This window comes from Micromesistius poutassou (genome assembly GCF_964030765.1).
Source record: "Micromesistius poutassou genome assembly, chromosome: 3".
NCBI lineage: Eukaryota > Metazoa > Chordata > Actinopteri > Gadiformes > Gadidae > Micromesistius > Micromesistius poutassou.
Window position 1 is genome coordinate 16,470,753 of NC_140273.1, and position 26,684 is coordinate 16,497,436.

At 45.4% G+C, this 26,684-nt stretch overlaps 4 protein-coding genes across 4 annotated transcripts in view; 2 read left to right on the forward strand and 2 right to left on the reverse strand.

Moving 5' to 3' along the window:
• LOC311341070 (uncharacterized protein) overlaps positions 1-4,968 on the forward strand; it is a gene marked incomplete at its 5' end in the record, with an annotated part of 14,934 nt that extends 9,966 nt beyond the window's left edge. Inside the window, 4 exon segments of the mRNA XM_084465981.1 lie at positions 563-736; positions 1,123-1,310; positions 1,559-1,741; positions 2,303-4,968. Of these exon segments, the coding sequence (XP_084322107.1) occupies positions 563-736; positions 1,123-1,310; positions 1,559-1,741; positions 2,303-3,505 (1,748 nt within the window). The 3' untranslated portion in view covers positions 3,506-4,968.
• Positions 4,969-5,209: 241 nt separating this feature from the next.
• On the reverse strand, positions 5,210-14,175 carry LOC311340302 (ADP-ribosylation factor-binding protein GGA2-like). Its single transcript, XM_084465200.1, has 16 exons — positions 13,963-14,175; positions 13,294-13,378; positions 12,887-12,962; positions 12,356-12,454; positions 11,787-11,910; positions 11,532-11,632; positions 11,296-11,376; positions 11,026-11,163; positions 9,958-10,162; positions 9,055-9,282; positions 8,600-8,676; positions 8,224-8,342; positions 7,352-7,512; positions 6,819-6,988; positions 6,510-6,620; positions 5,210-5,831 (listed from the first exon to the last, which is right to left on the reverse strand). The coding sequence occupies exons 1-16, from the start codon at positions 14,018-14,020 to the stop codon at positions 5,721-5,723; spliced, it is 1,944 nt and encodes a 647-aa protein (XP_084321326.1). The 5' UTR covers positions 14,021-14,175; the 3' UTR covers positions 5,210-5,720.
• Positions 14,176-14,334: 159 nt separating this feature from the next.
• Positions 14,335-20,130, reverse strand: ears2 (glutamyl-tRNA synthetase 2, mitochondrial). Its single transcript, XM_084465100.1, has 10 exons — positions 19,702-20,130; positions 19,379-19,534; positions 19,022-19,211; positions 18,549-18,699; positions 17,851-18,172; positions 17,215-17,323; positions 16,790-16,943; positions 16,382-16,512; positions 14,741-14,876; positions 14,335-14,481 (listed from the first exon to the last, which is right to left on the reverse strand). The coding sequence occupies exons 1-10, from the start codon at positions 19,973-19,975 to the stop codon at positions 14,386-14,388; spliced, it is 1,719 nt and encodes a 572-aa protein (XP_084321226.1). The 5' UTR covers positions 19,976-20,130; the 3' UTR covers positions 14,335-14,385.
• A 4,503-nt stretch (positions 20,131-24,633) lies between these two features.
• LOC311341071 (uncharacterized protein) overlaps positions 24,634-26,684 on the forward strand; it is a gene marked incomplete at both ends in the record, with an annotated part of 30,521 nt that continues 28,470 nt past the window's right edge. Inside the window, 4 exons of the mRNA XM_084465982.1 lie at positions 24,634-24,688; positions 24,934-24,955; positions 25,092-25,125; positions 26,101-26,223. Of these exons, the coding sequence (XP_084322108.1) occupies positions 24,634-24,688; positions 24,934-24,955; positions 25,092-25,125; positions 26,101-26,223 (234 nt within the window). The remainder of the gene's footprint in view (positions 24,689-24,933; positions 24,956-25,091; positions 25,126-26,100; positions 26,224-26,684) is intronic.

Genomic DNA, 26,684 nt, shown 5'->3' on the forward strand with positions numbered 1-26,684 from the left:
CTGACTTGCGAGCCTTTTTTAGATGGCGAACGTAAACGAAGGAAAGCACTCTGATTGGAACGGGCAAGACCGACAATTAGACGGGCCTAGGCCCGTAAAGGCCCCCGCCTGTGGCTACGCCTCTGGCACGAGGTCGAAAAAAAACGGTAAATAAAACATAAATAAAACATAAGATCTCCCCCCAACCCTCACCTTGTTAGATGTGCTTAATAAATATTTGATTTGATTAGCATTTTACAGACATTTTTTTTTTTTCCATCACCGTTGCTTCTTTCCCCATAAAAAGCTACAGTCAGTGTTTAATGACGCTCTGAGCATTTGAGCATTTAGGGCTACTGTTATATGCTGTTATAGGCTACTGTTATAGGCTACTGTTTAAAATGCTATTTAGAATTAACAAGAATTGTATGAAGAAAAGAAAGACCCGCCCTCTGGGGTCACACTTTTTCGGTGGGTCGCAGAAATTCGGTGTAACGCCGGCCCCCCGGCCCCGTCCGCTCGCACCGCGCTCCCGCCGTCGCTCTAGGAATAAACACAATGAAACACTGTGACTGTGCTCCAGTCTCCGGCGGTGAGAAGGCTCCGGAGAAGTTTGAGGAGAAGCAGATGGACGCGGCTGTGGATCACAGTGGCTCTTTATCACGCCGTGATGAGTCCATCAGGACCATCGCGTCCCTGGAAGACTCGATGATCGATCTCCTTGACTTTGACACACAACCGCACAACCGCTTCAAACGTCAAGCCTAGAGATCTGTTCATGGGCCTTGAACCAACTTTAACACATAACGCTTAACCCTTATGTGGATGAACTATACCTTATATGCTCTCCTCCCCCCCTCCCTCCCTTCTTTATCTATAAAACCTTTGTATCTTGTTGGTGTGCCATGGTAATGGCTCTCTCTCCCCCCCCCCCCCCCCCCCCCCCCCCCCCCCCTCTCTCTCTCTCTCTCTCTCTCTCTCTCTCTCTCTCAAGCCTAGAGATCTGTTCATGAGCCTTGAACCAGCTTTAACACATAACGCTTATATATATATATATATATATATATATACATATATATATATAGCTCACTATCCGTCGACAGCAGTCACGGCGACATCACAGCCAGGAAAACCAATTCCTAGATGAACAGCTTCAATATCTCTCCCCCCCCCCCCCACTCTGTGTCTCTCTGCGGCTCCACTCTCAGGTGCTGGCCACAGACATGTCCAAGCACATGACCTTGATGGCTGATCTGAAGACCATGGTGGAGACCAAGAAGGTGACCAGCTCTGGGGTGCTGCTCCTGGACCACTACACCGAGCGCATACAGGTGAACCGGGGTCCCCCCCCCCCACAACCCACGTTGATGTGCTTGTTTGTGACTCTTGTTTGTAGATCTTTGTTTGTTTTTTTGCTTCTCTGTGAACCTTTTATTAAAGCAGGCTGACACACATGGTACCCGATCGTGGGTCAATTATTGTTTGTAGATGAATTGCTTGTTGTACTCGATGGGGAAAGTTGTTGATGGTTGTGTGTGTGTGTTTTATGTGTGTGTGTGTTTTATGTGTGTGTGTGCAGGTACTGAGGAACATGGTGCACTGCGCGGACCTGAGCAACCCCACCAAGCCTCTGCCCGTCTACAGGCAGTGGACGGAGCGGATCATGGAGGAGTTCTTCAGGCAGGGCGACAAGGAGCGGGAGCGGGGCATGGAGATCAGCGCCATGTGCGACAGACACAACGCCTCCGTGGAGAAGAGCCAGGTGGGTAGCGGCGGCGGCGGCGGCAGCTCAGAGTGTGTGTACCCTCGTTGGAGCGGCAGTAGCTCAGGAGATAGAGCGGGGGGTTGGCTGGTAACCGCAAGGTTGCAAGTTCGAACCCCAGATCGGGTGTTTTCCCCCCGAGCAAGGCCCCTCGGCGTGGTTGACTCCGCCGTGAATGTGTGCGTAAACGGGTGAATGTCAGGCAATATTGTGAAGCGCTTTGGGTACAAGCGCTGTATAACTGCAGTCCGTTCACCCTCAAGCCGACTCTCGTGGCTTGAGTTGTGGCTACAGTTATGGATATTTATTGTGACAGTTACTGTCGGCGGAGAGACGAAAGTGGATCAGAATAAAACGATATACAGAGAAACCTCCCCTAGAGGGATTGAACCGTGGATGGGCATGAGTCTTATTTTTAGATTATTATAATTTTTTTTAATAGAGTAAACAGCTGCAGTAGAAAAGTTATGAAGAGGAGGTTGAATGTTGAACACCGTCCGCTGAGGATGGAGATCCTTGGGGAGAACCTCACCGCCGCTTCTCCCCCCTTTCCCCCTCCAGGTGGGTTTCATCGACTACATCGTGCACCCCTTGTGGGAGACGTGGGCCGACCTGGTGCACCCCGACGCCCAGGAGCTGCTGGACACCTTGGAGGAGAACCGGCAGTGGTACCAGAGCACCATGCCCCAGTCGCCCTCGCCTCCCCCGGACAGGCACCTGCAGACGGACCGCTTCCAGTTCGAACTCACCCTGGAGGACCTGGAGCACAACAACCACAACCACGTGCACCTGGGCAACGACGTGGACGCAGAGCGGCCGCCGCACTGCCTCTGCAACGCCAACTGCACCCACGGAGCCCTCGACGGCACGGAGGGACCCGGCAACCACGTCAGTGAGGAGGAGGAGGAGGAGGAGGAGGAGGAGGACAGTCAAAAGGAGGAGCACTACAACGGCGAGCAGAACGGTTTCACCCAAGAGGAGGACACAGGGGGCGCGGAGGAGGAACCAGAGGAGGGGGAGGAGGTGGTGGTTGAGAGTGCAAAGGAGGAGGAGGAGGAGGAGGAGGAGGAAGAAGAGGAGGAGGAGGCAGGAGGTGAACCTGACGCAGAGGAGTGCGGAGCAGAAGATGAGGACACAGGTGGGGACGATAGGGCGGAAGAGAAGGAGGAGGAGGAGGAGAAGGAGGAGGAGCTGACCAATGAGGAGGTGGCCAATCACGAGGAGGATGGAGAAGCGCTGCCCGGCGAGACGGAAGCGGAGGAGGAACAAGTAGAGGGGGATGATGAGCAGAACGAACTAGAAGATGGAGAGATCCATGGAGAGGAGGAGGAAGAAAAGCTTGAGGGAGACGGTGACGGTGACAAGGAGGATACAGAGGATAGTGATCGGGAAAAGGAGGAAGACAGGGAAGATAATCTAGACAAGGAAGAGGTAGAGGAGGAGAATGAAGACGAGGAGGAGGTAGACAGGGAAGATAATCTAGACAAGGAAGAGGTAGAGGAGGAGAATGAAGACGAGGAGGAGGTAGGCAGGGAAGATAATCTAGACAAGGAAGAGGTAGAGGAGGGGATTGAAGATGAAGAGGAGGAGGAGGAGGATGGTACGGATCAAGGCAGGGAGGTAGAAGGGGAGGGGGCAGAAGAGGAGCCAGAGGAGGACATGCTGGAGGAGCAGTTAGGGGAAGACTGCGAGGTTTCAGTGAAGGAGGAGGTAGAGGAAGGGGAGACAGAGGATGAAGGGCAGGAGGAGGAAGAGGAGAGTTAGCTGGTTGTGGACTCACAACAAAGGATCAAAGTAATAACCCTGGAGGAGAAACTGTCGTGGAGACTTCATGGATAGAAGGACACATGACGGAAGTAGATGGTGAGATTTAGAGAGCAAGAGAGTGTGAGAATGAGAGAGAAAGAGTGAGAGAGAATGAGAGATGAGTGGGAGAGACATGTTACCTGTAGATAACAGTGAATCAACTGCAATGTACGAACGCAAGGAGGAATGAAACATCCCCCTATAGCTTATATGCTCCGAAACACAGTCTTCATACTGTTGTGTGTGCTGTAGCACACACACAAAACTTTTGGAAGACAAATTGTGTGCGCAATGAAAAAGAAAATATATCATTTGTCACCTGAGATATATTTCGTGGACAAGAGACAGGAAAACATGTACTGTACACCAAAAACTGATTTTTACCATATTTTAAATGTGTTCAAATGCTATAAATGTTGGAGCCTATGCACTGTATGGATTGGTAATAACTTTAAAACAGTGTTTCACAAGTCAATCTTTAACGACAGAGAGACCAATGATCAGCATCACCTAGCATCTACTCTACATACATCACTGCCATAGGGAATTAGGGTTGAAAGTGATTTTATCAAACTTTTGTAGCACCCCTGGTCCAAAACACACACACACACACACACACACACACACACGTGCAAACAAGTGCATGTGAAAAAACCTCCAGATGTCATGGACTATTGCTGTCTCTCGTTCTCAGTGCCGCACGTACGTAGGCCTACATGTGTACACACACACACACACACACACACACACACACACACACACACACACACACACACACACACACACACACACACACACACATAAACTAAAGACTCTTTATGTTGGTGTTTGAAAACTGAACAACATGGATACTAACTATTCTTCCATTTTTGTCGGAAAAATGTAAAGAAACGCAAAAAATGTCTTTTGAATATATATATAGTCTGTTGTCTTTACTGCCCGTGTTTTCCTTTGGAATCAAAACTGCTGGGTTAGGCTCTGGTCTGGGAACAGGGCAACAGTCACATACACCAACTGAAAAGACACACCGCTGGATATGGGAAACCGTTATATCTATAACGTTGTGATAAAACGTGCTATATACGGTGTGGGGATCAAGGGCTTTTTTTTTTTTTCGTCCAGTTCTAAACAACCGACCTTCAAGAAGAAAAGGCTGACTCATAACATTCAGCTCAAACTGGAAACGCCATATACTACCCTAAACAAGGTATTGCAACGACATCATGGATGACGTCCCGGTGACAAAATCACAACCACTTTCGTAAATACGCCATCCGTTCCTTCTGACCGAGTTCTTTGACCTGTCAACACATGTTCTGTGGGACCAGGGGAACCGGTGTGATGGTCTTCCGCCATTCCCCATTTTGTCTTTGTTTATTTATTGTAAAAAATAAAAATAAAAAACAGCTTTTGGCACTTTATCTAACACCTCTGTTACAAATATGTACATAGTGAACATGTATTTTAATCTGCTGATGTCACACAATAAATATGATTGGTCAACAAAGTTACCATACGCCTCCAATATTGTTTTTCACTTCAATATTTGTCCCCGTCTTTGTATCTTGAGCCCAAAAAGCTGTTGTCTGAGAGACGTGTATGGGATTGGACTGGTGGCTGAGATTAGCTTGGAACCCACATAGGAATAACATGGAAAACCAGTGATCATTTTTCCCTTTAATAATAACATTAACAACAAATTGTTCTGCATTTACAGGGATAACAATGAGGGGATTTCTCAACACAAACGTTAAATACAGAACCCTTTCATTCTCACTTCCCCGCTGATTTTCAGCTCTTCCAAGCTCTACCAAACCAAGTAAAAGAAATATAAACTAAATCTAAAGCATTTCCCTCGGCATACACTGAACGTACCTCTGGAGACGAACCCAAAACAATGAAAGTGTAGGCAGAATACTAGGTTGTGGGAGGCGCAGGAGTAGAAAATGTTTAAAAAGAGCATATAAAAACAGTAAAGGCAGTTGCTCCAACTATCCGTAGAGAACTGCGTCAATGTGTCAGTTTAATGAACGTCCATCATTTTAATCAGTCGATTTATGAAAATATTAATGTCATCGGCAACAGCGATGTAAGCTTAGCCAACAAGCTCAGCAACAACAGAAAACAGAAATCTGAATAAGAATAAATAATAGAAGCTCAGCAGTGTCTAATTCTAGACGTCCACTAAAGATGTCCAGGGAGGAAAGCTCTCTATCTCGCCAGCTTCACTAAGCTGTTGGTCGCCGTGCAACAGTGCCAGTTTGTAGCGGAGTCGTACCTTCAGCTGGAGAGGGAGAGAGGGAGAGAGAGGGGGAGAGGAAGAGAAGGAGAGGGGGAGAGGGGGAGAGGGAGTGAGGGAGAGGGACATTGTGAAAGCATGGTTACAAAAGAGTAAGGCAGCAGCAATTATTGGTTCAAGACCAATGTCTTTGTCTGCCAGTGTGGCCTGTGCTGTGCCTGGGTAAATGATAGCACTGATTAGGGTATTACGCTTTTCCTCAGTCAGACCCTACTAATGCGCTGCTCATACGTCTCTATTTTAAACACAGATTATGAAAGCTAGCATTTAGCTATAAATATCAATCTATTTTTTAAGAAGGGAAGTAAGCACCTGAACCGAGCAGCATAATATGACAAATATGACTATATAATGACTATATTATAGTCACAGTAGTCATATCCTAACCTCTGGTCTACAAAGTACCCGTCCGTTAGCCACGTCGCTATAACATATAATCATAACCCGGAAAACGTGACACATAACTGCCAACGGCGATGTCTAACTTGATGATTAAGTACTTTCCGTAACGGCATGGGGTTCAAAAGACAACCACAGGCTGTTCTTTATTCCTGCGCTCACATATTCTTCCGTCCTTTCTCCCACATGAAACATTGATAAGAGCCATGGGATGTACACTTGAGCATGGGCTGTGCTGTGGTGTCCCGGGGGCCCACAGCTTACCTTCTGGGGGTTGGACAAGAGGAGGACCTGGGAGATGGCTGCCGGAGGTAGCAGGGGGTTGAAGGGAGGCAGGTGCGCGCCAGAGGAAGGCTGGAGTTTCACAGACATGCCCTGCAGGAGAAGTGAGTCGTCATCCAGACATTTTAAACACCACCAAAGGGAGAGACAAGAAAACTAGGCGACTACTGAGAAGAAATCGTGTTGTTTTTTTTTCCGAACTGTCACAGATCACACAGACGAAAAATAATAAATCATTGTTTTCGTTTGGATGAAAGAACGTGGTTTAAGCGGGAGGAGGAGTTTGGCCACCTTGGGCACGGCGGCCTTGAACAGGAAGTCCCTCACAGGAAGTGAGGAGGTGTTGATGGCAGAGAGAACCACCACCGCCACGCCGGGATTTCCCCCTGGGGGGTCGCGGGCGAAGTGGAGGGAGACGTGCACCCCGGCCTGGTCACACACAAGGATGGGCTCCAGCCGGCCTGACGGACCAGAGAGAGGCGGAGACTGGTTTGTTACGTTTGTCACTGTTTACCTTTGTTATATTCATTACATTGCAGGTATCTTAATGTGCGTCTTATTCTTTTAACTCCAAATTTTTTTGGGGTTTTAGTCTCTTCACTTTAATCGTCAATCGTTGCAAACCTATACTCCAACCGCAACTAATAAAGTCATAACATTTCTGCGTAACAGCATTATCACTCCACCACCCTAACAAGTCCTGTGGCTGTAGTAACACCGCTAGTAATAATTAATCATATCAATAATACGCATGACCGTGAACAACAAGTCACATCTAAAAGAATCACTCTTAATGAACGGGGCAAGCTGGAGACCGGACATACTGGGCCTGACTGCCTCCGTGGGAACGTGGGGGTTGGTACGGGGCTGGGGAGGAGGCCCGCTGCCCTCCCGTTCCCCTGGGGACAGAGGGCCGTCCAGGGGCCGGCCCTGCAGCGGGAGAGGCGGTCCTGGACCAGCAGACGGTGGGTCTTGGAGGAATGAGCTGTCAGGATGAAAGATGCGATATGGGTATTGGGACGACTTAAGACAAAAAACAAAACAAATCAATCGACAAAATGAGTCCCTTACAGGCCGATTATCGACAGTTGGAAAGGGAGAGTTGAGTTCAATTCGGTTTATGCACGTTGTTACTTCCCGGTTGCGATCAGATTACATTAGTCCAGCTCGGGTACTTCCTGTCGCTGAATGAACTGTCAACAATCCACTACTAGGATGTCATTTTATACGAGATGTCTCCAGGAGTTACCTCAAATTAACATTAACGATGTGTATGAACAAATCCGCAGCACGTTCAAGGACGTATTCCAGCCTTCGAGAAAAAGGTTTCCAGCTGTACATAACCAGCTATATTCACGATTATGAAGGTAAGTTCACCACAGCTATCTAGTTCTGCAGCTGACGTTATCATTAGCCCCGTCAGATTCATGGACGTTAGTTTTAGTTGCGCTCCACATTGTTGTAACACGTTGTAACTTTGATCAAATAATGTAATTAAGCCTACCACAGCACTTTGACGTTCGACCGGAAGTGAGTGAGCTGGATTATATCGATGCGGAAGTTCTTTAGAACGTACCGTGCATAAACCAAAGTGGTTGCAATCTAAAACCTCACCGCTAGATGGCACTAAACCCTTAACGCTGCACGTTTAATTAACATTGTTACGGGTAAAACAGGAACTACATACAGCGCTTACCGGGGGGTGTGAGTGCCCTTCACAGAGCTGCCTTTTGCCCCAGAGCCACTCTGAGCCGGGAGGAAGTGGCCACCACCTCCACATGCATCATCGTCATTCATCTGAAGTCCTCGGCTGACCTGACACACGTGAACACGCAGGTTGAAGCAGACAAGTGCAGAACATTTCAGCTCTTGATATGTTTTGTAATGGTCTGTATTCAGGCCTCACCAGCAGTAGTTCTTTAGACAGAGTGTGTATTTTGTAATGGTCTGTATTCAGGCCTCACCAGTAGTAGTTCTTTAGAGTATGTATTTTGTAATGGTCTGTATTCAGGCCTTACCATCAGTAGTTCTTTAGAGTGTGTATTTTGTAATGGTCTGTATTCAGGCCTCACCAGCAGTAGTTCTTTAGAGTATGTGTTCCGCGTCTCCTCAGTCCGTCTTGGGTTCGACCCCATGCGGTCCTCAAATCCTGAAAGCATTAAGAAGGAAACATCACAGGGTTTGGCATGTTACGTCTAAAGCCTGAAGCACAGGGGAGTGCACATTTCGTCTCATGTTTGCAGCAAGACCCAAAAAATGAATAGAATCAATCATGTTGTTTTCAAACAGAGCAAAGCAAATGTGGCAGGGCTGTATTTTGACGCCCACTTCGTCTAGGACTCAAGTCTATTTTGGACACAAAAATGACTAAAACATTATTTTGATACAGCATTGTGCTTTCGGGTTGAAGAAGACGGTGTCGGAAGAAGACAAATACACTGAACAGCGATACTCGATGACCTCTACCTTACTGATTTCTCAAATTAAATTTTTGAATGAAGTTTTAATGGTAAGACAGATTCCTCACCTAAATCAATGAGCTCCAGGTCAACCCCAGAGGGGAGGAGGGTACCATTCCCACTAGGGGCGGGAGGCGGGAGGGACGAGAGGATGAACTGAGAAGAGGAAGAGAGGGGGGATGGAGGGCGGGCTGAAGAGAGGGGGGATCCTGACGTTCTTTGGTCTGGTGGGGCGTCCAGGGCGGACAGGTCAATGAGGTGGTAGCTTCGAATCCCCCTGGGGCTGGTGGGTGGCGCTACAGAAAGAGGACAGGCACATCGTCGCATTGAACTGACACACATTTGCCCAAAAGTGACTGCCCAGGTGAGGCTGAGCTCTGCCAGAGCATACAATGAATCATTATTAGAGCTACAACCAAATGTATAGTATGGACAAGTTTCAGAAAGTAATAAACAAAAGTGCATGATGGCTGTAGGAATCAGAAATAAGTTTTCACTTTGAAAAAATTTATCAAACGCAAGAGCCTGAAAAAAACTAAGGAGAACCAGTCTCTTCCAAACAGAGGTGTAGGAAAAATATACAAAAATAAACACTTTCTCAAAAAACCCTGTAACTATGAATTACCATTCTTTCACTCATTTACAAGGGGTTTAAACCCAAAGGTTTGGGCTGGGAGTCAAACACCCTAACCACTAGACTACCCGGCCCCTGACCCCAACCCTAGAACCAAAGGAACAGACCCTAGAACCCAACATATTGGAACCCATAACCGTACCCCAGAATTGAAAAACAAAACCCAACCCAACATAGTGGCACCCATAACCCTTACATTAGAACTGAAAACCAAACCCGCAAACACCGCAAATAACAACCCCTTACCCTAACCCTAGAACCAAAAACGAAACCCTCAAATCCGACCCACTGAACCCACACCCTAAGTGATGCGCCTAATGGCTATATTAAAGCTTACCATTGACTGTCTTTTCCTCCTCCTGTGACTTTCCTCGACTAGCTTGGTCCCCCTCGCTCTTCGCCCTCTCCTTATAGGTGGTCACCACTTGCGTTAGCTCGTCGTTGGCCGCAAGGATCTGCGCCAGCGCCGTGTCGTCTTTTGTCGTTTCGCTGGCCAACCGGAACAAGCTAGGTCTGAGTCTATCACAGTGCTCGTATAACACCTGTGGATTAGATTAGGAGAGGACACAAGTTGAATGATTAACATACGAAATAAATAAATATCACGAGAATAAACAGGAGGTGGAGTTTAGAATTGGGGTCGAGGTTGGGCTTGTTTGAAAAACCCTGAAACTGATTTATGAAAGAGAGACATACAATCAAACAATGTCACACATATACGTATATTAATAACAAGGTTCGCTCTGTGCTACCACCAACAGCTATGTGGTCATGTGAAGCTAAACAAACAACAATAAAACATATCCAGAATGCAATCACAAATAAGCCTTAGAAACCATCAAACAACTTAACAGAAAACTTATATATTAATATATGATATGCACTTGATATGCAGAAACAATGTACCACAATATACCAGTGTATAGCTGAACCATATAGCCCTACCCAGTTTTCCAGCCTTTCAAATCAATATGCTATGATCCATGAATCAAATTGAATTCTGAGTGAATTCTTAGTCACTGTCAATGGGCCTGGCAAATGTGTTGAGTTGTAGGAAAACAACTTTTTCCAATGATTTAACTTATAAACGATGTGTTAGATATACGCCTGTATTTACTACTGCATCGAGATCATGATGGCTACAGTTGAAGGGTCTACAAATGCTGTACAACCTCCTCAAGGGTTTCATCGTCACTTTAAACACGCAAGCGTACAAGCCTAGCCCAGCGTTTCCTATACAATGAACGCGTTCAACAAAAGGATCACCGATTCTGCCGCGCTCAGCGTTTCCAGTGAGAGTGCGGGTCCGTATCCCGGGGGAAGCACTGAAACGGTCGCGCGATGAGCAGCCTAGCCCTGGCCTATGCAATGGAAGAAAGTCTTTTTTAGTCAGGACCACCCGTACTTTGAGCTCCTCACTGTGCTGCAGAGGCGCTCCGGTCCTGCTGCTCTGGGCCAGCAGCTCTCTCAGCTGGGAGGCGCTGGTCTCCACCTCCTTCAGAGTCGAAACGCGCTTTGATTCCCGCGCTGCCTTCTCCTGCTCCTGAGACACAAGAACACGCAAACACAGCCGTCTCAGACCAACCGGGCTAGCGGTAACGCGCGGCTCGGAACGCTTAGCCAAATGGACGACGGCTCTGCCTCGGTGGGGGGGGGCGTGGGGGGGAACCCTCACCTCTTTGAGGGTGTTTTTGATGAGTCTGTTGGCGGTCTGCAGGTCCTCTGGACATGTGCTCTTCAGGAGCCTGGCTAAGAGCTGGGGACGGCGTTACAATGCAGTTTCATACATATTTGACTTTGGGAGATTCACGTTCAGAAAGTCATATGGCAGGGTGCACATGTGTCAAGGGATTGTGATACTGAAGTACACAAACATGAAATCACACTCAAGGCTCAAACACACACACGCACCTCTGCCTTGCCCTCCTGGTCAAAGACAGATTCTTTGGTTCTCTGCAATGGTGGGGGCATCGCAATTCTGTCTGGCAATGTAGGGTCTTTTTTAACAATACCTTAAAATAAACAGACAGACAACAGACAAAGGAGTATTATTTACAAAATTATTATTATTTTGTGGATAAAGGTCGTAGTGATATCTGGAGAATTCAGTGTCTGACAGCCGTCAGTGGTGTATTGTGTTTTGTGTGTGTGTGTGTGTGTTGACACCTTGTTTCTTAAGCATTCTGTAGGCTTCTTGGATCTTGGCTTCGTCTTTGAGCCACAGAGTCCAGCCGTACAGCACCTCCGTCACCCGCTCCTTCACCCTGTCTGAGCTCCATTTGCCCAAGTACTGTGGAGGCACAACCAATAGGTTGAGAGAGGGGGACAATAACAAGCAGTGTCATTCGTAACTATTTTTTTGGAGGTCAACAACTCCTTTCTCCCCTTTTATCAGCTCCCCTAAAATGCTCCTTTTCAATGCTTGCTACATGTTTAAACATTACAAGCAGAATGTATGTGTTATTAACACGAAAGGTTAATATACAGAACCCTGTCAGCTCTATACAATTTAAAAAAGAGCCTTATTCACAGATTCAGAATATGTTAAATAACTAGCATTGTATACATAAACATTAAGAAGATGGGTTGGAACAAATTTTGAGCAGTGACATCTTTTAGGATGTGATAAAAAGAAAAGCATACTTTACGTTCGACTAATATAAATGTTTCAATTTATACGAGTCACTCATTTGGAAGAGACGGTAAAGTTATTGCTCTGAATTAAAATGTGTCACCTTTGGTATCAGCACTTTGATGAGTTCGTTGAGAAAACGGAATTTAACGGCCTCCACTTGAAATCTCCTGCCACAGTTGTCCATGCACGCTTCCAGAATCTGAAATGCGGGGAATTTTAATTATCTAAACTCATCCAAGCAAATTCACACATGTATTGCTCATACACACACGTGCACACACGCGCACACACACACACACACCCACACACGTTCAATAAGGGTGTCACCTGACACTGTGAAATGCTTCTCTAAATGCTACTTTTGCTATGAAACTGCTCTTCGCGCATGAAAGCATGTCGCGGGTGTCATGTGATGACGGTTACTCACAAAGGCCACAGCATAAACCACTAGTAAAACCAACAACAAAATGTCTCCAAAACACACAAGAGTACAACTAGTTTTCAGTTTTCTTTTTTAAGTAATAACCAAAGGGTCTGATTGGAGTGGTAAAGGAAGAACAGAGAAGGTTTAGCTTAGCATCGGACACCGGGTAGGATAAAGGGTGTTGTTGTGTGTGGCAGGAGGGCTCACGGTCAGCGCCTGCAGAGCCTCGTTGTCCTGGGGGGACTGGATCTTGTGGGCCAGTAGCCGCGTCGCCACCTGAGGACTGACACACACACACAAGCGCCAGCTCACTCACACTGGAGACACGCGATGGAGAAACACAAAAGAGACTTCGATCCAGCGAGGACATGAGATGGATCAGGTTTGAGAAGTATGAGAAGGATGGTGTTGATTCATTTCCATTTCATTCTGCACCCCGTTTTCCTATCCTTTTGGGTGGAAGGAACTAACAGCTTTTGAAAAAGTAGTATTGAGCGAGAAAGCGTCAGCCATTGGAGCCGGTTCGTGGCTTGTGTCCTCTAACCATCAACACGGTGGTCACAGCATAACTGCCTCTCAGTTCAAACAAGTTTAGTGTGTAACAGCTCTCTTACCCATCGGCCTCCTGGTTCACAAGTTGGTAGAATTCCTGGATACAATCCCACCTGTCTTCCATATTATTGGGGTCTGTGGCTTTATCTGAAAGGAAGGTAGGAGTGTAGAAATGTGTGTGTGTGTGTGTGTGTGTGTGTGTGTGTGTGTGTGTGTGTGTGTGTGTGTGTGTGTGTGTGTGAATATTAACAAACTTGAAACAACTAACATAAACAAAAAACACCTAGATCACGTGCTTTGTGCGATTGGCCCCAATGCATGGTTTACAACGCATACAACACTTAAAAGTGAACAGTGAATCCAGGTAGGCTATACTACACAGTTGCAACATAGATTAGTGCGTGATCACAGGTTGCAAAAGCAGTCCCAGTTATGCTTGACTGTTGTTGCCCACTGTTATTTATGAAACCACACACTTCCTGTTCACTCACAAATAGCTTTTTACGTCGTTTGGCGTCAATTTGTACCACCTTTATTCTTTTATAACTTATACAAACCAACCGATCACATGCACTACAAACTGGTTTGACGAAAACATATTTTAAGAGGGGAGAACGAGTGCATTCGAAAGTAAGCAATCTAACCCAAGAAAGTATCGTTTCCTATAGTAGTCTATAACGTTTCATATCGTTTATATATTGTTTTAATGTTTTTGTTTAGCCGACACTTACTGAGCCATGAGTCCAGGTTTTCTTCTCCGTCTCTTTTCGCCATGGAGCCGTTGTGCATACTCTTGTCCGGGATCAGACTTGTTTTATTTACACAGAACGCGTAGTTTCTCTGGTTGTGTACAGCTATCAAACTGTCTGCTATTCGGGTGTCCTTGTCTAGCCGAGCGCAGCAATGCGTAGCGACATGTGACACTCGTTATCTGCTTAGTCAGGATCATGCGAATCGATTCCCTCCCTTCTGAAAAAAAAACCTCTGAAATTCGCCCTTTAATGTCAAATATATATATTTTTGCAATATTTCACAACTTGGTGAGCTTAAAGCGACAGAGAGGAAAAAAACATGAATCGAACTTTGATACAAAATCCTTTTATTGTAAAATATGTACATCATTTCAGTAGGCTTTTCAAATTGCTGAGGATATTTCAGCTGATCGGTGCGAGAAGGAGAAGTTTCTGGAATCGATGAATGACTTCCCTGCGACCCAAAGACACCATCATCTCCGCTACGCTTGGACCTTGCTGCACGGCAAGGACAGAGGGGAAGGGAGATTAGATTAGACACAGGATATGTGTAGGACACGTAGGACCTATACACGACGTTAAAACAATCAAGATACAATTGTAAACGTATCTTTTAAGTGTGTTCAGATGATACAACTGTTACATTATCACTCATGCATGAATAAAGTCAGCGTCCTTCATTTATAATAGCATTATTATGATTGATAACCGCCACAAATATTTCCTCAGACAAACACAGTAGGAATAGTGCAGATACCTGTAGGCCACTGAGGGCCAGCCTCAACAGCTTCATGACGTCCTTGTATTTGGTGGCCTTGGTGCTCTTAGCCAAGGTTTTCAGGTCCTTGCTGAGAGCCTCCACAGACAACTCTTCCCCTTGCGCTTCAATGAACCTGTGCAGAAAGGAAAAGAATAAACAGACCGGATCTGATCAGAGATCACAGCGGACTACAAGACCATTGGATCCTGTGATGGAACCAAACCAGGGGCCCTTCAGCGCACACACACACACACACACACACACACACACACACACACACACACACACACACACACACACACACACACACACACACACACACACACACACACACACACACACACACACACACACACACCTGTGGAAAATGTGTGCACACAACAGTTCCTAAATCTATCTGTATTGATCAGACACCAGACATATCTTCATATCTAATGAACAATAATATGTCATCAATGTTACTATTATCATTTAGTCATTCTCCCTCACATCCAAAGTGACATACAGTGAATCAGATACATGTCATTAAGGAAGTACAATGAGTTGGCCATCTCGCACAATGATGCCACAATCAGTACGTTTACATGCACAGCTTAATTCGATTAAAGCCATAGCTCGACTATGCTCCTCAATTGGACAACTGCAATTGTCCACGTATACATGGCGGTGAGTAAATCGATTCATTGGCCGAAGTGTGTCATGCCCCGGTACGATAGGTGGCGCTGTGCCCATTTCAACTAGTGGTAATAGAGCCACCGGTTGACCTCTTTACGTCACCAGCAACAACTAACTCATTCGAGAAAGATGTTTTCAGTAGACAGCTGTCAGTTCACTTCGGGTCTATATCATTTCTCCGACGCTCCATTGTTCCGACCTCTCGGTCGTATGCCGACTCCTCCGGCTGCTCTGCCGGCAGAGGAGTCCCTTAGAGTAGTCCCTTACTACTTTACAACCTCGTTGATGACCCACATTTAGAAAAACATGTACTTTTAATTCAGAGTCTGTGTGCTTCCACCTTTAATGAATGCATGCCATGCACGCTCCCGTGGCCGGGACACAATTCTTATAGGGGGTAACTACATTTACCGGCTTCCTCCATCTTCTGCGCCACCTTTAAAAATAAATCGCGGTTTCTCGTTATCCCTTATCCGACGGCGGCGACAACAACACGGCTATCGTCTCTTTCTACTTCCGGCTCACGGCCCCGGGAAAAGATCTCGAGCATGCGCAGAACGCAATTCAACGCATAATCCAATTCGACTCCGTACATGCACGCTTAGCTCGACTATGAATTGCATTATCTAGGGGTCTTAATTCGACTATGAGTAACCCAATTCGATTCGAGTATAGCTCGACTAAGGTGTATACATGCATCTTAGTAATCCAATCATAGTTGGACTAAGCCAATAAGTCGACTTTCTTGAGTGTCATGTAAACGCACTGAATGATGCCAGTGGAATCCAAATGAGTCACATTTGGCTCAGCTTTGAACACCATAGCCACCCCACCATACCATACCCGCCTCTAGATTCTGCAGGTACACTTGTGTGGTCTAAGCAACCTCATGTTAACATATATTGGTAAAAAATAAAAAGAAAAGCTCTGTCCAAGACTACCCGTTTAGGAGTTGTACCTTACCTCAGGAAAAGAGAGGTAATGTGCTGGGTCTCTGAGGTGACTGCTGCCACCTGCTGGTAGGATACGGAAGGGCGCACCCAGAGGTAGGAGTAGCCCGGGGACACCAGCTCCTTGAGGGAAGATATGTGGCCCTGCAGAAGTAACACAGGCAACATAAACCTCAGGTCTAAACAGCCACTACAGATCCTGCTATGCTAACTATGCTAGTACATCCCATCTGGAGGTTGCCTGCCAGAACGCAAGCTTTCCAACTATATTACTGAATCCCATCTGGAGGCTGTTTCGTCATTGTGCCCCCCCCTCCACAAGGGAGGCTAATCATTGAGGGTCGGTATCTTCTTACAGAAGGCACACTTATCTTGCAGCTTAAATTATTTTACTCTGGTAAAGCAGGGGAAGTGTGTTTACCTTGCGAAGGCGTAGGATGCGAGTGATGTAGCTCCCACGGAGAACGTCTTTGTCCCGGATCTCTTCGGCGTAGGCCTCCCGAATGTGTTCTTGCAGATCCTTCACCAGCGAATCACTTTGCTCCTCCTCGTCTATTCGCTGCTCGAGGTGGATTCTGAGCAAATGACAGGCAGCGATTTCTGCTTTTATCCTATTCAACATTTCTCACAAAGTAAGGAGCTTACTGGCACACCAACCGAGGCTGAAGTTAAGCATGCTTTGGAGAAGCCACACCAGACAATATAAAAATCACACCGTTTTCCATGGGTGATACCTTTTACAAAATATAAGTCACGACACAGAAAGAAAGCTAGACAGAAAGTCCAGCTTTCTCGACTTTCAACTTAAAAAGAGAAAGAAAAGCGAGAGACAGAAGGCGGACTCACCGGTTGAACTCTGGGATTTTTTCCAGGTCTAGTAAAGCAGAATGGGTTGTGATCTTGGATGGGTTGAACTCTGAGATCAGGTCCTCCATCTTCCTGCCTATTCTATTGGCTATTATTAGATCAATTAGATAAATAAAATTAGATACATTTATTAGATAAATAAAAAAACACAATGTGTCCCCCACGGTTAATGTGGACTGTTAATGCCAAACCCACAGAGACATTGGTGAGACATTGGTGAGTCACGCAGTTTCCCTTTGGTTTAATAATAGCTGAAATGATGTCACCTCATTTTAACTGTGAGATCCGTGACTTGGCATCAATTGCAGCTAACCAGAATTGGCAATGGTGCTGTCCCCACAGACTGAACGTTTAACATCACGTATCACTTCCCTTAAAGTGTCCAGAGCAACTGGGAGAGCAGGTTCCATCAAAATGAATAATACATTGCTTAACTCAATTTTAAACAAATCCTTATTTGTAAGCAGAGCTCCATTTTTTGTCACATATGCAAGCAAAAAAAGCGGCTGAGCGTAGAGCCATGGACACAGGCAGTCACAATAACCCCCATAACAACAACAACAACAACAACAACCACCACAATCACAATCACAACCACCCACTCCCCTCACTTACTGGCGAAGCCCGAGCCACAGTGGGTGGTGATGTCCAGCAAGGCCTGGGGCAGGACGCCGGCCCGCTGGAAGCTCTGGATGAAGATGTCCCCCTGCCTCTTGGACAGCTTGCTACCGTCCCGGTTCAGGAGCAGGGGCAGGTGGGCGAAGACGGGCGGGCTCCAGCCCAGGGCGCGGTACAGCAGCAGGTGTTTGGAGGTGGAGATGAGCCACTCGGAGCCCCGCAGCACGTGGCTGACGCCCATGTGGTGGTCGTCCACCACGTTGGCCAGGTGGTAGGTGGGGAAGCCGTCCGCCTTCATGACCACGGGGTCGCCCTCCACCTGCAGGAGGGGCGAGAGGAGGGAAGATGAGGGGACTGAACAGACACCGGAAACCTTAATGTGAATGGGAACTATTGGACGGGATTCATTGAATGGGATTTTGTAGGAATGAAGGAAGGAAATGATCTTGGTATGCTTGTGATCAAAATACAAGATACACAATGTAAAACCCAGCTGTACAGTCATCGTAAATATATAAATATATAATATTAATAAGAATAGTATTAATAACATTACAAAAAAAATTCTAATATAAAATGTGCAATATAAAAAGTTAAGACGGATACGATGGAACAGCACAACTTCAAAGACAGACTGGCAATTAAAAACAGTAGTTCATCCACATCACTCGAGGTTCAACACAATCCTCTCCCACCTGGGCCACCTCATGCTGGTTCCAGCCGAAGATGAGGTCCTGGAAGGGTTCGACCCCAGACTGTAGCCTGAAGCGGATCACACGTGGACCTCCCATGGACAGCTTCTCCTGCACCTGCTCCGCCCTCAGGTGTCGGCAGCGGTTATCATATCTGCCCAGCGAGAGGGAACATCAGCCACACTTACATACTGAGAACACTGAAGTCTCAAAATATGTCCTATAGACTAGATAACAACGCAGTCCCGGTCTGGTTAAAGATCCTGTATATGGATCACAGATTACTTCCAATGATTGGAAAAGTCAGACCTAAATTATCGGCTAAAAATCGTGTTGGGAACCCCTGAAGGTTTAAGTATATGTGAGTACCCTCTATATGAAGAGTTGACCTCTACAATGAAAGTACATTGGTCTGTTCAACCACCTTACAATGTGGGTTTCATACGAAGCGCCGGCTGCATGGGGCTAGTGTTTACCTGGGCGTCTGTCCACTGCGTAGCGCCTCCTTCTTGAGAAGCTCCAGTCTTTGCGTGCTACAAAAGCAGTAGTAGGCGTGACCGGCGTCCACAAGGTCCAGGGCGGTCTGCGTGTACAGCTCCAGTCTCTCGGACTGTCGGTAGGGGCCCAGCGGACCTCCGCGACGAGGGCTCTCATCTGGAGGAATACCTGGACAAACGGTTACAGACACAGCAGACACGGCTCTAGCTTGGCATGGAAATAACCTAATTATCAACTCATGTTGTGGCAGTTGAAATTTAAATAATACTAATAGAGCAATCGTTATAAAAAATATTTTACAGACCAGTGAGCAGTAATAAACAATAGGACCCTACCAGCCCATTCCAGCATATCTTCTATGGCCTCGTCTGCTCCAGATACCAGTCTGTTCTGGTCTGTGTCTTCCAGGCGGAGGATGAAAGATCCTCCATGCTTCTTTGCAAAGATGTAGTTGTACAAAGCAGTGCGGAGGCCCCCTAAATGTAGGAACCCTGCAATGTCGACAGACCTCGCTATGTCATTATATTGCACTAGGTATCCAACATATCATAAACACAAATTGTATGGATGCTTCTGTCCCTAAATTTATTCTTGTCAATATTAACATTTTAACAACATTTGCAGCCGTCTTGTTATTGTTGACACCGGGGGAGCTTACCTGTAGGACTCGGTGCAAACCTCACTCTGACTTCACTGTTTTCTGAGGATGGGCATGTTTTCGGAGATACGTTGAAGTCGTGGTCTGTACATAAATTCCTTCCGGCTGATATTTTGGACGCCTGGTTTAACGGCGTATTCGTCAACGACGTGGAGCCGATGCAGGTGGAAGAGTATTTTAGCCCGGGGTTACTGGTCAGGACACGTCGATGTAACGCCGTGAACAGCGGACACCTGGAAGTCACCGAGGAGACTGACAGCGAGAACATGGTCATACAAGAAGAGACACGGTGCGCTAGTGAACACAGCCACACGCATACACCGCGTGGCTACCAGCGTAGGTATTATCGCACATTAGAGTCGAGCTCCATTACTGTCTTATTCATAGAATAGTTACTTATAGGACGCATCGTTGTTGTTACCCGGCGCATGTAGTCTCAGAGCGCACCCGTTCTTCCTCGCGAGAGGTTACGGCGAGCCGGGAAGTGTTCCTACAGCTTATACCGCCCCCTGTCGCACGTGTCTTCTGTTGTTGACCTTGGTGCTGCAGTGTCGGACGTTGGCGAGGAACCAGCATTTCTCTCTTACTGTTTCTGTTTCTGTTCTCCTGACAGTCTATGGTGGGTGGTAGTCACACAAATCAAACTAAAGGAATTCTTTATCAGACATCACGAGGGAGGTGTTGACGGGTCACAACTGGTTCTTCTTGTCTGTCAGGCAACAGACATCAAATTAGTCATTAATGCCCCGTGTTTGTGTTTATCTGTTCTCACATTTAGCTAGGATTAGTATAGCTAGTATTTACCCAGGTGAAGTGAGCTGTCAAGTTACCCGATGTTATAACATTAATGTTATAGCATATATAGGCCTATAGGCATATGTTGGCCTATAGGCTTTTTTATAGTGTGACTCAAATTTAAACAAAAGAAAGAATGTTTAGACTGGGACAAAGGTGAAATGATGGCATGAGAGAAAACAAGAAAGAACAAACAAGAGAGAACGGTAAAAGAGAGTTAACAAAAATAAAATAAAGGATGAATGCATGTTGAACAGGCCATGGTTCAATATAATCCTTAATTCAAAACATGCCCTTTAAACTAATATATCCCATACGTTGTAGGGATTTAATATGGGATGGCCACAGAGCCACCATTCAGCTATTTATGACAAAACACCATTATTATTCAAAAATTAGGCTTGTTTATGTCCAATAGACAATCACATGTCTATTGGACATGTCTATTGATTGAGTGAACAGCCTACTCACAAATTAAGACAAATAATAGTTATTTGTAATTATGGCTGGTATTTTAACAATGCCATTTTCTTTGACATGGTTTCTGTATTAGTTATTATAAGACAAACATCTCCCATGGAAAATGTACAATGTGCAATGTGCACTTTGATTTGTATACTTAAAATCAAACTCAGATCTACACTATATTGTTGTAGTGTTGCCCAAATGTAATATCCATTAGCTAGAATAGCTTAATGAATGCTTTCCAAATAAAAGCATGAGTGTATGAAATAGTGAAAAAAGTGTAAAGATTGAAACTCGGCTTTGAGTCATATTTTGAGCTCTTTGAGGGTTATGCAGGGAGTCGTCTGCCCCAGAGATGAACACACAAAATAATGAAACATTTGACATCGAGAAATGTAAGAGGAAATTTCCTAATGATCTATCCTCTTTCTCGCATTGGGTCAAGAAATAGCCTGGGTTTCTTGACACATAGGCAACCTCATATAAAGAGGGTAATATCCACCTAATAAAAACTGGTCCAACCAGATTTATGGATGTGTATGTGAAAGGTACAGTTGATCACACTGGCCATCTTGGAAAACCTGATATTCAAGTTAAGAAATATTAAAGGCTTGCTTGCTTCTTTCTTCACAAAGCTAAAGGCTTGGATGTCCAAAAAAATGATGTTAAGGTGTAGGCGTAGCCTATGAATCCCTTTGTAACTGTATACAAAGGCCAAGTTATAGCCTTTCTCTCCCTCTTCCTTTCATTTATTTTCTCTCTGTCTATATACAAACCCATACGTAACCATACCCATACAAACGCCCATGCACACACACTCACACGCAAACACACGCACTCACACATGCATGCACGCATGATCACACACACACACACACACACACACACACACACACACACACACACACACACACACACACACACACACACACACACACACACACCCTCTGGTCCATTCTGCTTTGTCACCTATCATCATTGACACCACAACTCTGTCAGTCAGGTTTCCTGGTTCTACTGCATCTCAGGTGACAGCGAGGGAGGAGGGTGACGGGCGGGACAGAGAGAGAGAGCGAGAGAAAGCGAGAGCGAGCGAGAGAGACACAACTGTCAGAGAATCAATGCAGGTTACCCACACAGTGCTGATAGACATATGCAGCAATTCTCAAGGAGATAAGGTAAGCTTTTTTGGGAAAAGTATGACTGTATGTGTGTGTGTGTGTGTGTGTGTGTCCCTGAGAATATATGTGTTAAGTGACAGTGCTAATGTAAAAAATTTGAGTCAATCAAAAATATGAGTCAATCAAAATATGAGTCAATCACAGTATCGGGTGATGATTGAGCACGCGATACCACCGGGTGATCAATCATCACCCGGTGATGATCACATTTCACGTGTGCTCGTTTACGATTTGTTGTTATTGTTGCTGGTATTGTATTATTACTCGGGCATCAGGAACAAATGAACTAACTGAGGGAAAATGTGAATAGTCATTCTATGTCTATTTGGATGAAAGTGTCTAAACAGTAATAATAAACATCTATGTGTCCTAATGCTGTTGCCAGGATATCTCCCCCCCCCCCCCCCCCCCCCCTGTGCGTCAAGGGGGGGCCTCCACAACAACATGCCAATTGGGAATTTAAGTTCTTGGAAAAACATGGAGCTAACTAACACTCGCTCATTACTCTTATAGTTAAAGTACTCTGTTAAAGTCCTCTTAGAGGGAGGTCATAGGTAAGACAGAGCAGGGACGGTTAAGTGCAGTCATATTCATGGAGAAGGAGAAGTATTGAAAATTACTAAATTATGTATTGTATATTTATCATTGGTACATAATAAGTTAGTTATATACTAGCCTATATTGTGGGGAAGACCTAGATACCATAGATAATATAAATATTGAAAACATACTTAATATTAACTATAGGCCTATACTAGTAAATCTACTATAACTAGTGTATTTATTGTAATAAACCATGCTTCAAGAGACCTGCAACGTTGAAACAGCTTTGTGTCAATTAAAAAACGTCTAGTTATAAGGTCCAAGTGTTACACTTAATCAGAACACGATGTACCAAACAAACAAGTTCTTACGTAGCGCTTAGCAGTTGCTAAAGATTTACACCTACCCCTAAGCAGACGAAAAATAATTGGCAAAAAAATAAAATAAAAGAAGAATTATGGAGGAGGGTGGTTTAGACCGCGGGGCCCAGTGCGCACTGGGCAGAAACCATCAGCGCCAGCCTGTTAACATACTGTGTAACATACTGTGCCTGTTGAACTTTTTATCTAATGGTATTTTACACAGCAAAGCCATTGTATAGTACAATCTATGCTTTCTCTGTCTTTTAAAGTCCTTAGAAACTGACTCACACATGGTGCCACCCAGTCCAGGGATGTATGTTGAAAACATTCACTGGGAGCACAGATTGCCACATCAAACGCATGTTCACCTGTGTGTGTGTGTGTGTGTGTGTGTGTGTGTGTGTGTGTGTGTGTGTGTGTGTGTGTGTGTGTGTGTGTGTGTGTGTGTGTGTGTGTGCGTGCGTGCGTGCGTGTGTGTGCGTGTGTGTGTGTATGTGTGTGTGTGTGTGTGTGTGTGTGTGTGTGTGTGTGTGTGTGTGTGTGTGTGTGTGTGTGTGTGTGTGTACACACGTATTGGGGTGTGCGCATGAAAGAGATAATGATCAAGTGGAAAATAACTGGGAAAAAAACCACTCTGCACACACACACACACACACACACACACACACACACATATGTAGACCAAGGTTGACATGGTTGTAAGTGTGATGCAGATGCCATTGTCTCAAATATCTCCTCAGTGGGTGAGACTGTGACGTTAATCCTATCCTTTGTTTCCTCTGCCTGTCCTGTGAGTCGGTCAGTTGAAGTAGAAGTAGGGTTTCAGCATTCTTATAATTGACACATCTGTGTTCTCATCACCTTTATACAGCCAGACTTGTGCTGCTCACACCTTAATACCATTGAGGATAACAAATGCCTCTGATGAGAAGGCACACCTTGATTCTTATCACAGACCGCATCTGACTGGCCTCCGGTGAGAGCCTTTCTACACAAAGCTGTGTTGAACGTTACAGATAAATGTAAATAGTACTTAGCATCGTGTAGCGTCTTAGCTATCTTCGTTGTATACGGGGAATGAGTTAACCTATAGCGATTGTAAGTGCTTAACTGTACCGACAGCAATATATTGTTGTTTCTCTTTCTTCTGACAAATGTACTCATTGTAAGTCGCTTTGGATAAAAGCGTTAAATTACCTAAATGTTACTGTAAAAAAATGGATAGTGTTGAGCTAAATTTCAACTTTACATTCCAATGAGGTTGAAATTATGAATAAGTGTCTATTTATGTAATGCAGTGTAAACTCAAATTCATGTAAACTCTATTACCTAAAGCAACTTGCAGTGAGTTTCAGACACTGGTCATAAGCCGCTTTGAGAGGAGTGAGACATATCGCTGGCTAAGGTTGTCTCTGCAGGTAGACTATGGACGAATGGGGCATCAAACCCCGGAACCTTTCAGGACGGCAAAACCAACAGCCAAGCGTGTGACGAGTCAGCCTAAGAGACTTCTTTTGTGCTCCCTTTCAGTGATTGTCATTTTCCAGGAGTTACCCCCAGGATCCCATGAGAACGCTGGTTGAATCATGCTGACACTAGGACACGTGTTCCTGCTGGTGTACCTGTGGGCAGGCTGTGGGGGTGAGGACCAGGGCTGGATATGCATACACCTTACCAATAGAGAAGGAACTGTCCACAGCTTCTTCCGAGCCATGACATGCATTTCCTCACAAAGAGATGGAGGATTGACATAATGCTAGTGGTTGATGTACACCTTTAAAAAAAAAATAAAAAAAAAAATTCAGCTGTTTTGTTTCCCCATGTGGAAATAATCTGAGGATCGTAATAATAATGGTTTGTCTGTTTTGTCTTGTATTTTTTTGTAGCAGGAGAATTGTACCCAAGCAGGTGAGATTCAACATTGTTTACAGTGAGCATGAGCAGTCATAAGTAGGACCAAGCAATCAGTGCATTTTATTGACAAGGTATGGGTGAAGTGTCATGGTGTCTCGTTGTTTCCCCATGTGTTCGTGGACATTTGCAGTAATGGAACCTGTACAAAAGAGACATGTGTTGAAGTGAGTATTTTCTTTTCTCTGTATGACATTTTTCTATCCTTTTTGAAGATTTTTTTTTATTGTAAAGTTACGCACAAAATAGCCACACGTGAATCGTTTTTTTATTTTTATAAATCATAAATAGTTTTATGTTGTGTTCAAAAGTATAGTAAAAAGTAAGTACAGTAAAAACAAGTAAAGTAAAAACAAGTGTCATGCTTCATTGAGGAGCAGCCTTCGGTTCTCTCTCTTCATGTATTGACAATGATCAATCAAACGATTCGACATTGGCTGCTCCGTGGTTGTTTAGTCTCTTCATTTCTTGTTTGCTCACCGTGCTTGCTTTGCTTAGTCTCTAAGCTCTGGCCAAACCTACCATTCAAAATCCTTTATGCCCTGCTAGTGATACCAGGAATATTGTAAAATGGGTTTGAAATCATATTGAAATGTGTCAAATGTGTGTATTAATTAGTGTTTAATAGTTAGTGTTTTAAACGTAATAGTAAGTATAACGTCCTGCTACTACTAATATGAAAGGTGACATATTATACCACCAGGTGTGATTAGCCATTACAAGCCATTTGAAAATCTGCCTCTTCTGACATCACAAGTGGGCGTGTGTCCACCTAGATGTGTGCTGCATAGATCAGTCAACCAGCCCACCCAGGGGACTGTAGCAAACGTTGTTCATCTATCCGTCACACGTCTGGGTGGACACGCCCACTTGTGATGTCAGAAGAGGCCGATTTTCAAAACGGCTTGCAACGGCTAATCACACTCACACTCTCTGGTATAATATGTCCCCTTCAACAACACGGGGGGTTGGTAATATGACACAACATTACGTGACACCACCAAACGACCTGTCTAATTTTTGGGGTTCGAGATTCAAGATTCTTTATTAGTCACATGCGTAGTTACACCTGTACAACAAGCAGTGAGATGTACCGCTGACCGGGTTGTGACTCCTGCCGGTCCTCCTCTCCTCACCTCCAGGCGTGCGACGGAGCCTGCCGCTTCCTGCAGTGCGTGGGTCTCCCCGCCAACGACACCGGCAAGGAGCACGTGCAGCGGCTGAAAGCCATCATGGAGGCCACCCTCGACCTGTACACCTTCATGGTACGCTTTCTTCACGCTTCACACAGCCCCGGCGGCGGAAGGAACGCGATTTGAAGAGCGCACGCACGGAATGCAGCCCCGTGGCATTGTGTGCCTTTGTTTCGCCCGTGCTTCGCAATCTAATCCGAGTGATTTTTTACAAAGACAGCCACAGGAACAGGTTTCTGTCTGGCATGTCGTGAGTTTCTATGAAATGATGGAAACATATTTCCTCTACTCAGGTACTCAGGGACGTACCCCTTGGGGTTCTATTAGTCTCTACTAAACTGTACACACAGGATAGTCTCTAGTGGCCAGGGCGTATGATACTGCCTGTCTTGTGAAGCACAACCGATTTGAAACAATCCTTAATGGCATGTAGCTCCATATTCACTGTGTGTCACTTTGCATGACATCAATGAATTCAAATCACGAGGTGAAACCTCAAGCCCCCCCCCCCCTCTCTCTCTCTCTCTCTCTGC

Excerpts from the sequence above, each read along its gene's own strand:
- ears2 (XM_084465100.1), bottom strand. The coding sequence starts at position 19,975 with ATGACCATGTTCTCGCTGTCAGTCTCCTCGGTGACTTCCAGGTGTCCG. Across the intron at positions 19,535-19,701 it reads GTTTGCACCGAGTCCTACAG|GGTTCCTACATTTAGGGGGC; the intron begins GTAAGCTCCCCC and ends TCGACATTGCAG. Across the intron at positions 17,324-17,850 it reads CTGTGGCTCGGGCTTCGCCA|CCAATAGAATAGGCAGGAAG; the intron begins GTAAGTGAGGGG and ends ATCTAATAATAG.
- LOC311340302 (XM_084465200.1), bottom strand. The coding sequence starts at position 14,020 with ATGCACAACGGCTCCATGGCGAAAAGAGACGGAGAAGAAAACCTGGAC. Across the intron at positions 10,163-11,025 it reads AGCACAGTGAGGAGCTCAAA|GTGTTATACGAGCACTGTGA; the intron begins GTACGGGTGGTC and ends TCTAATCCACAG. Across the intron at positions 6,621-6,818 it reads TCAAGGCCGCCGTGCCCAAG|GGCATGTCTGTGAAACTCCA; the intron begins GTGGCCAAACTC and ends CTTCTCCTGCAG.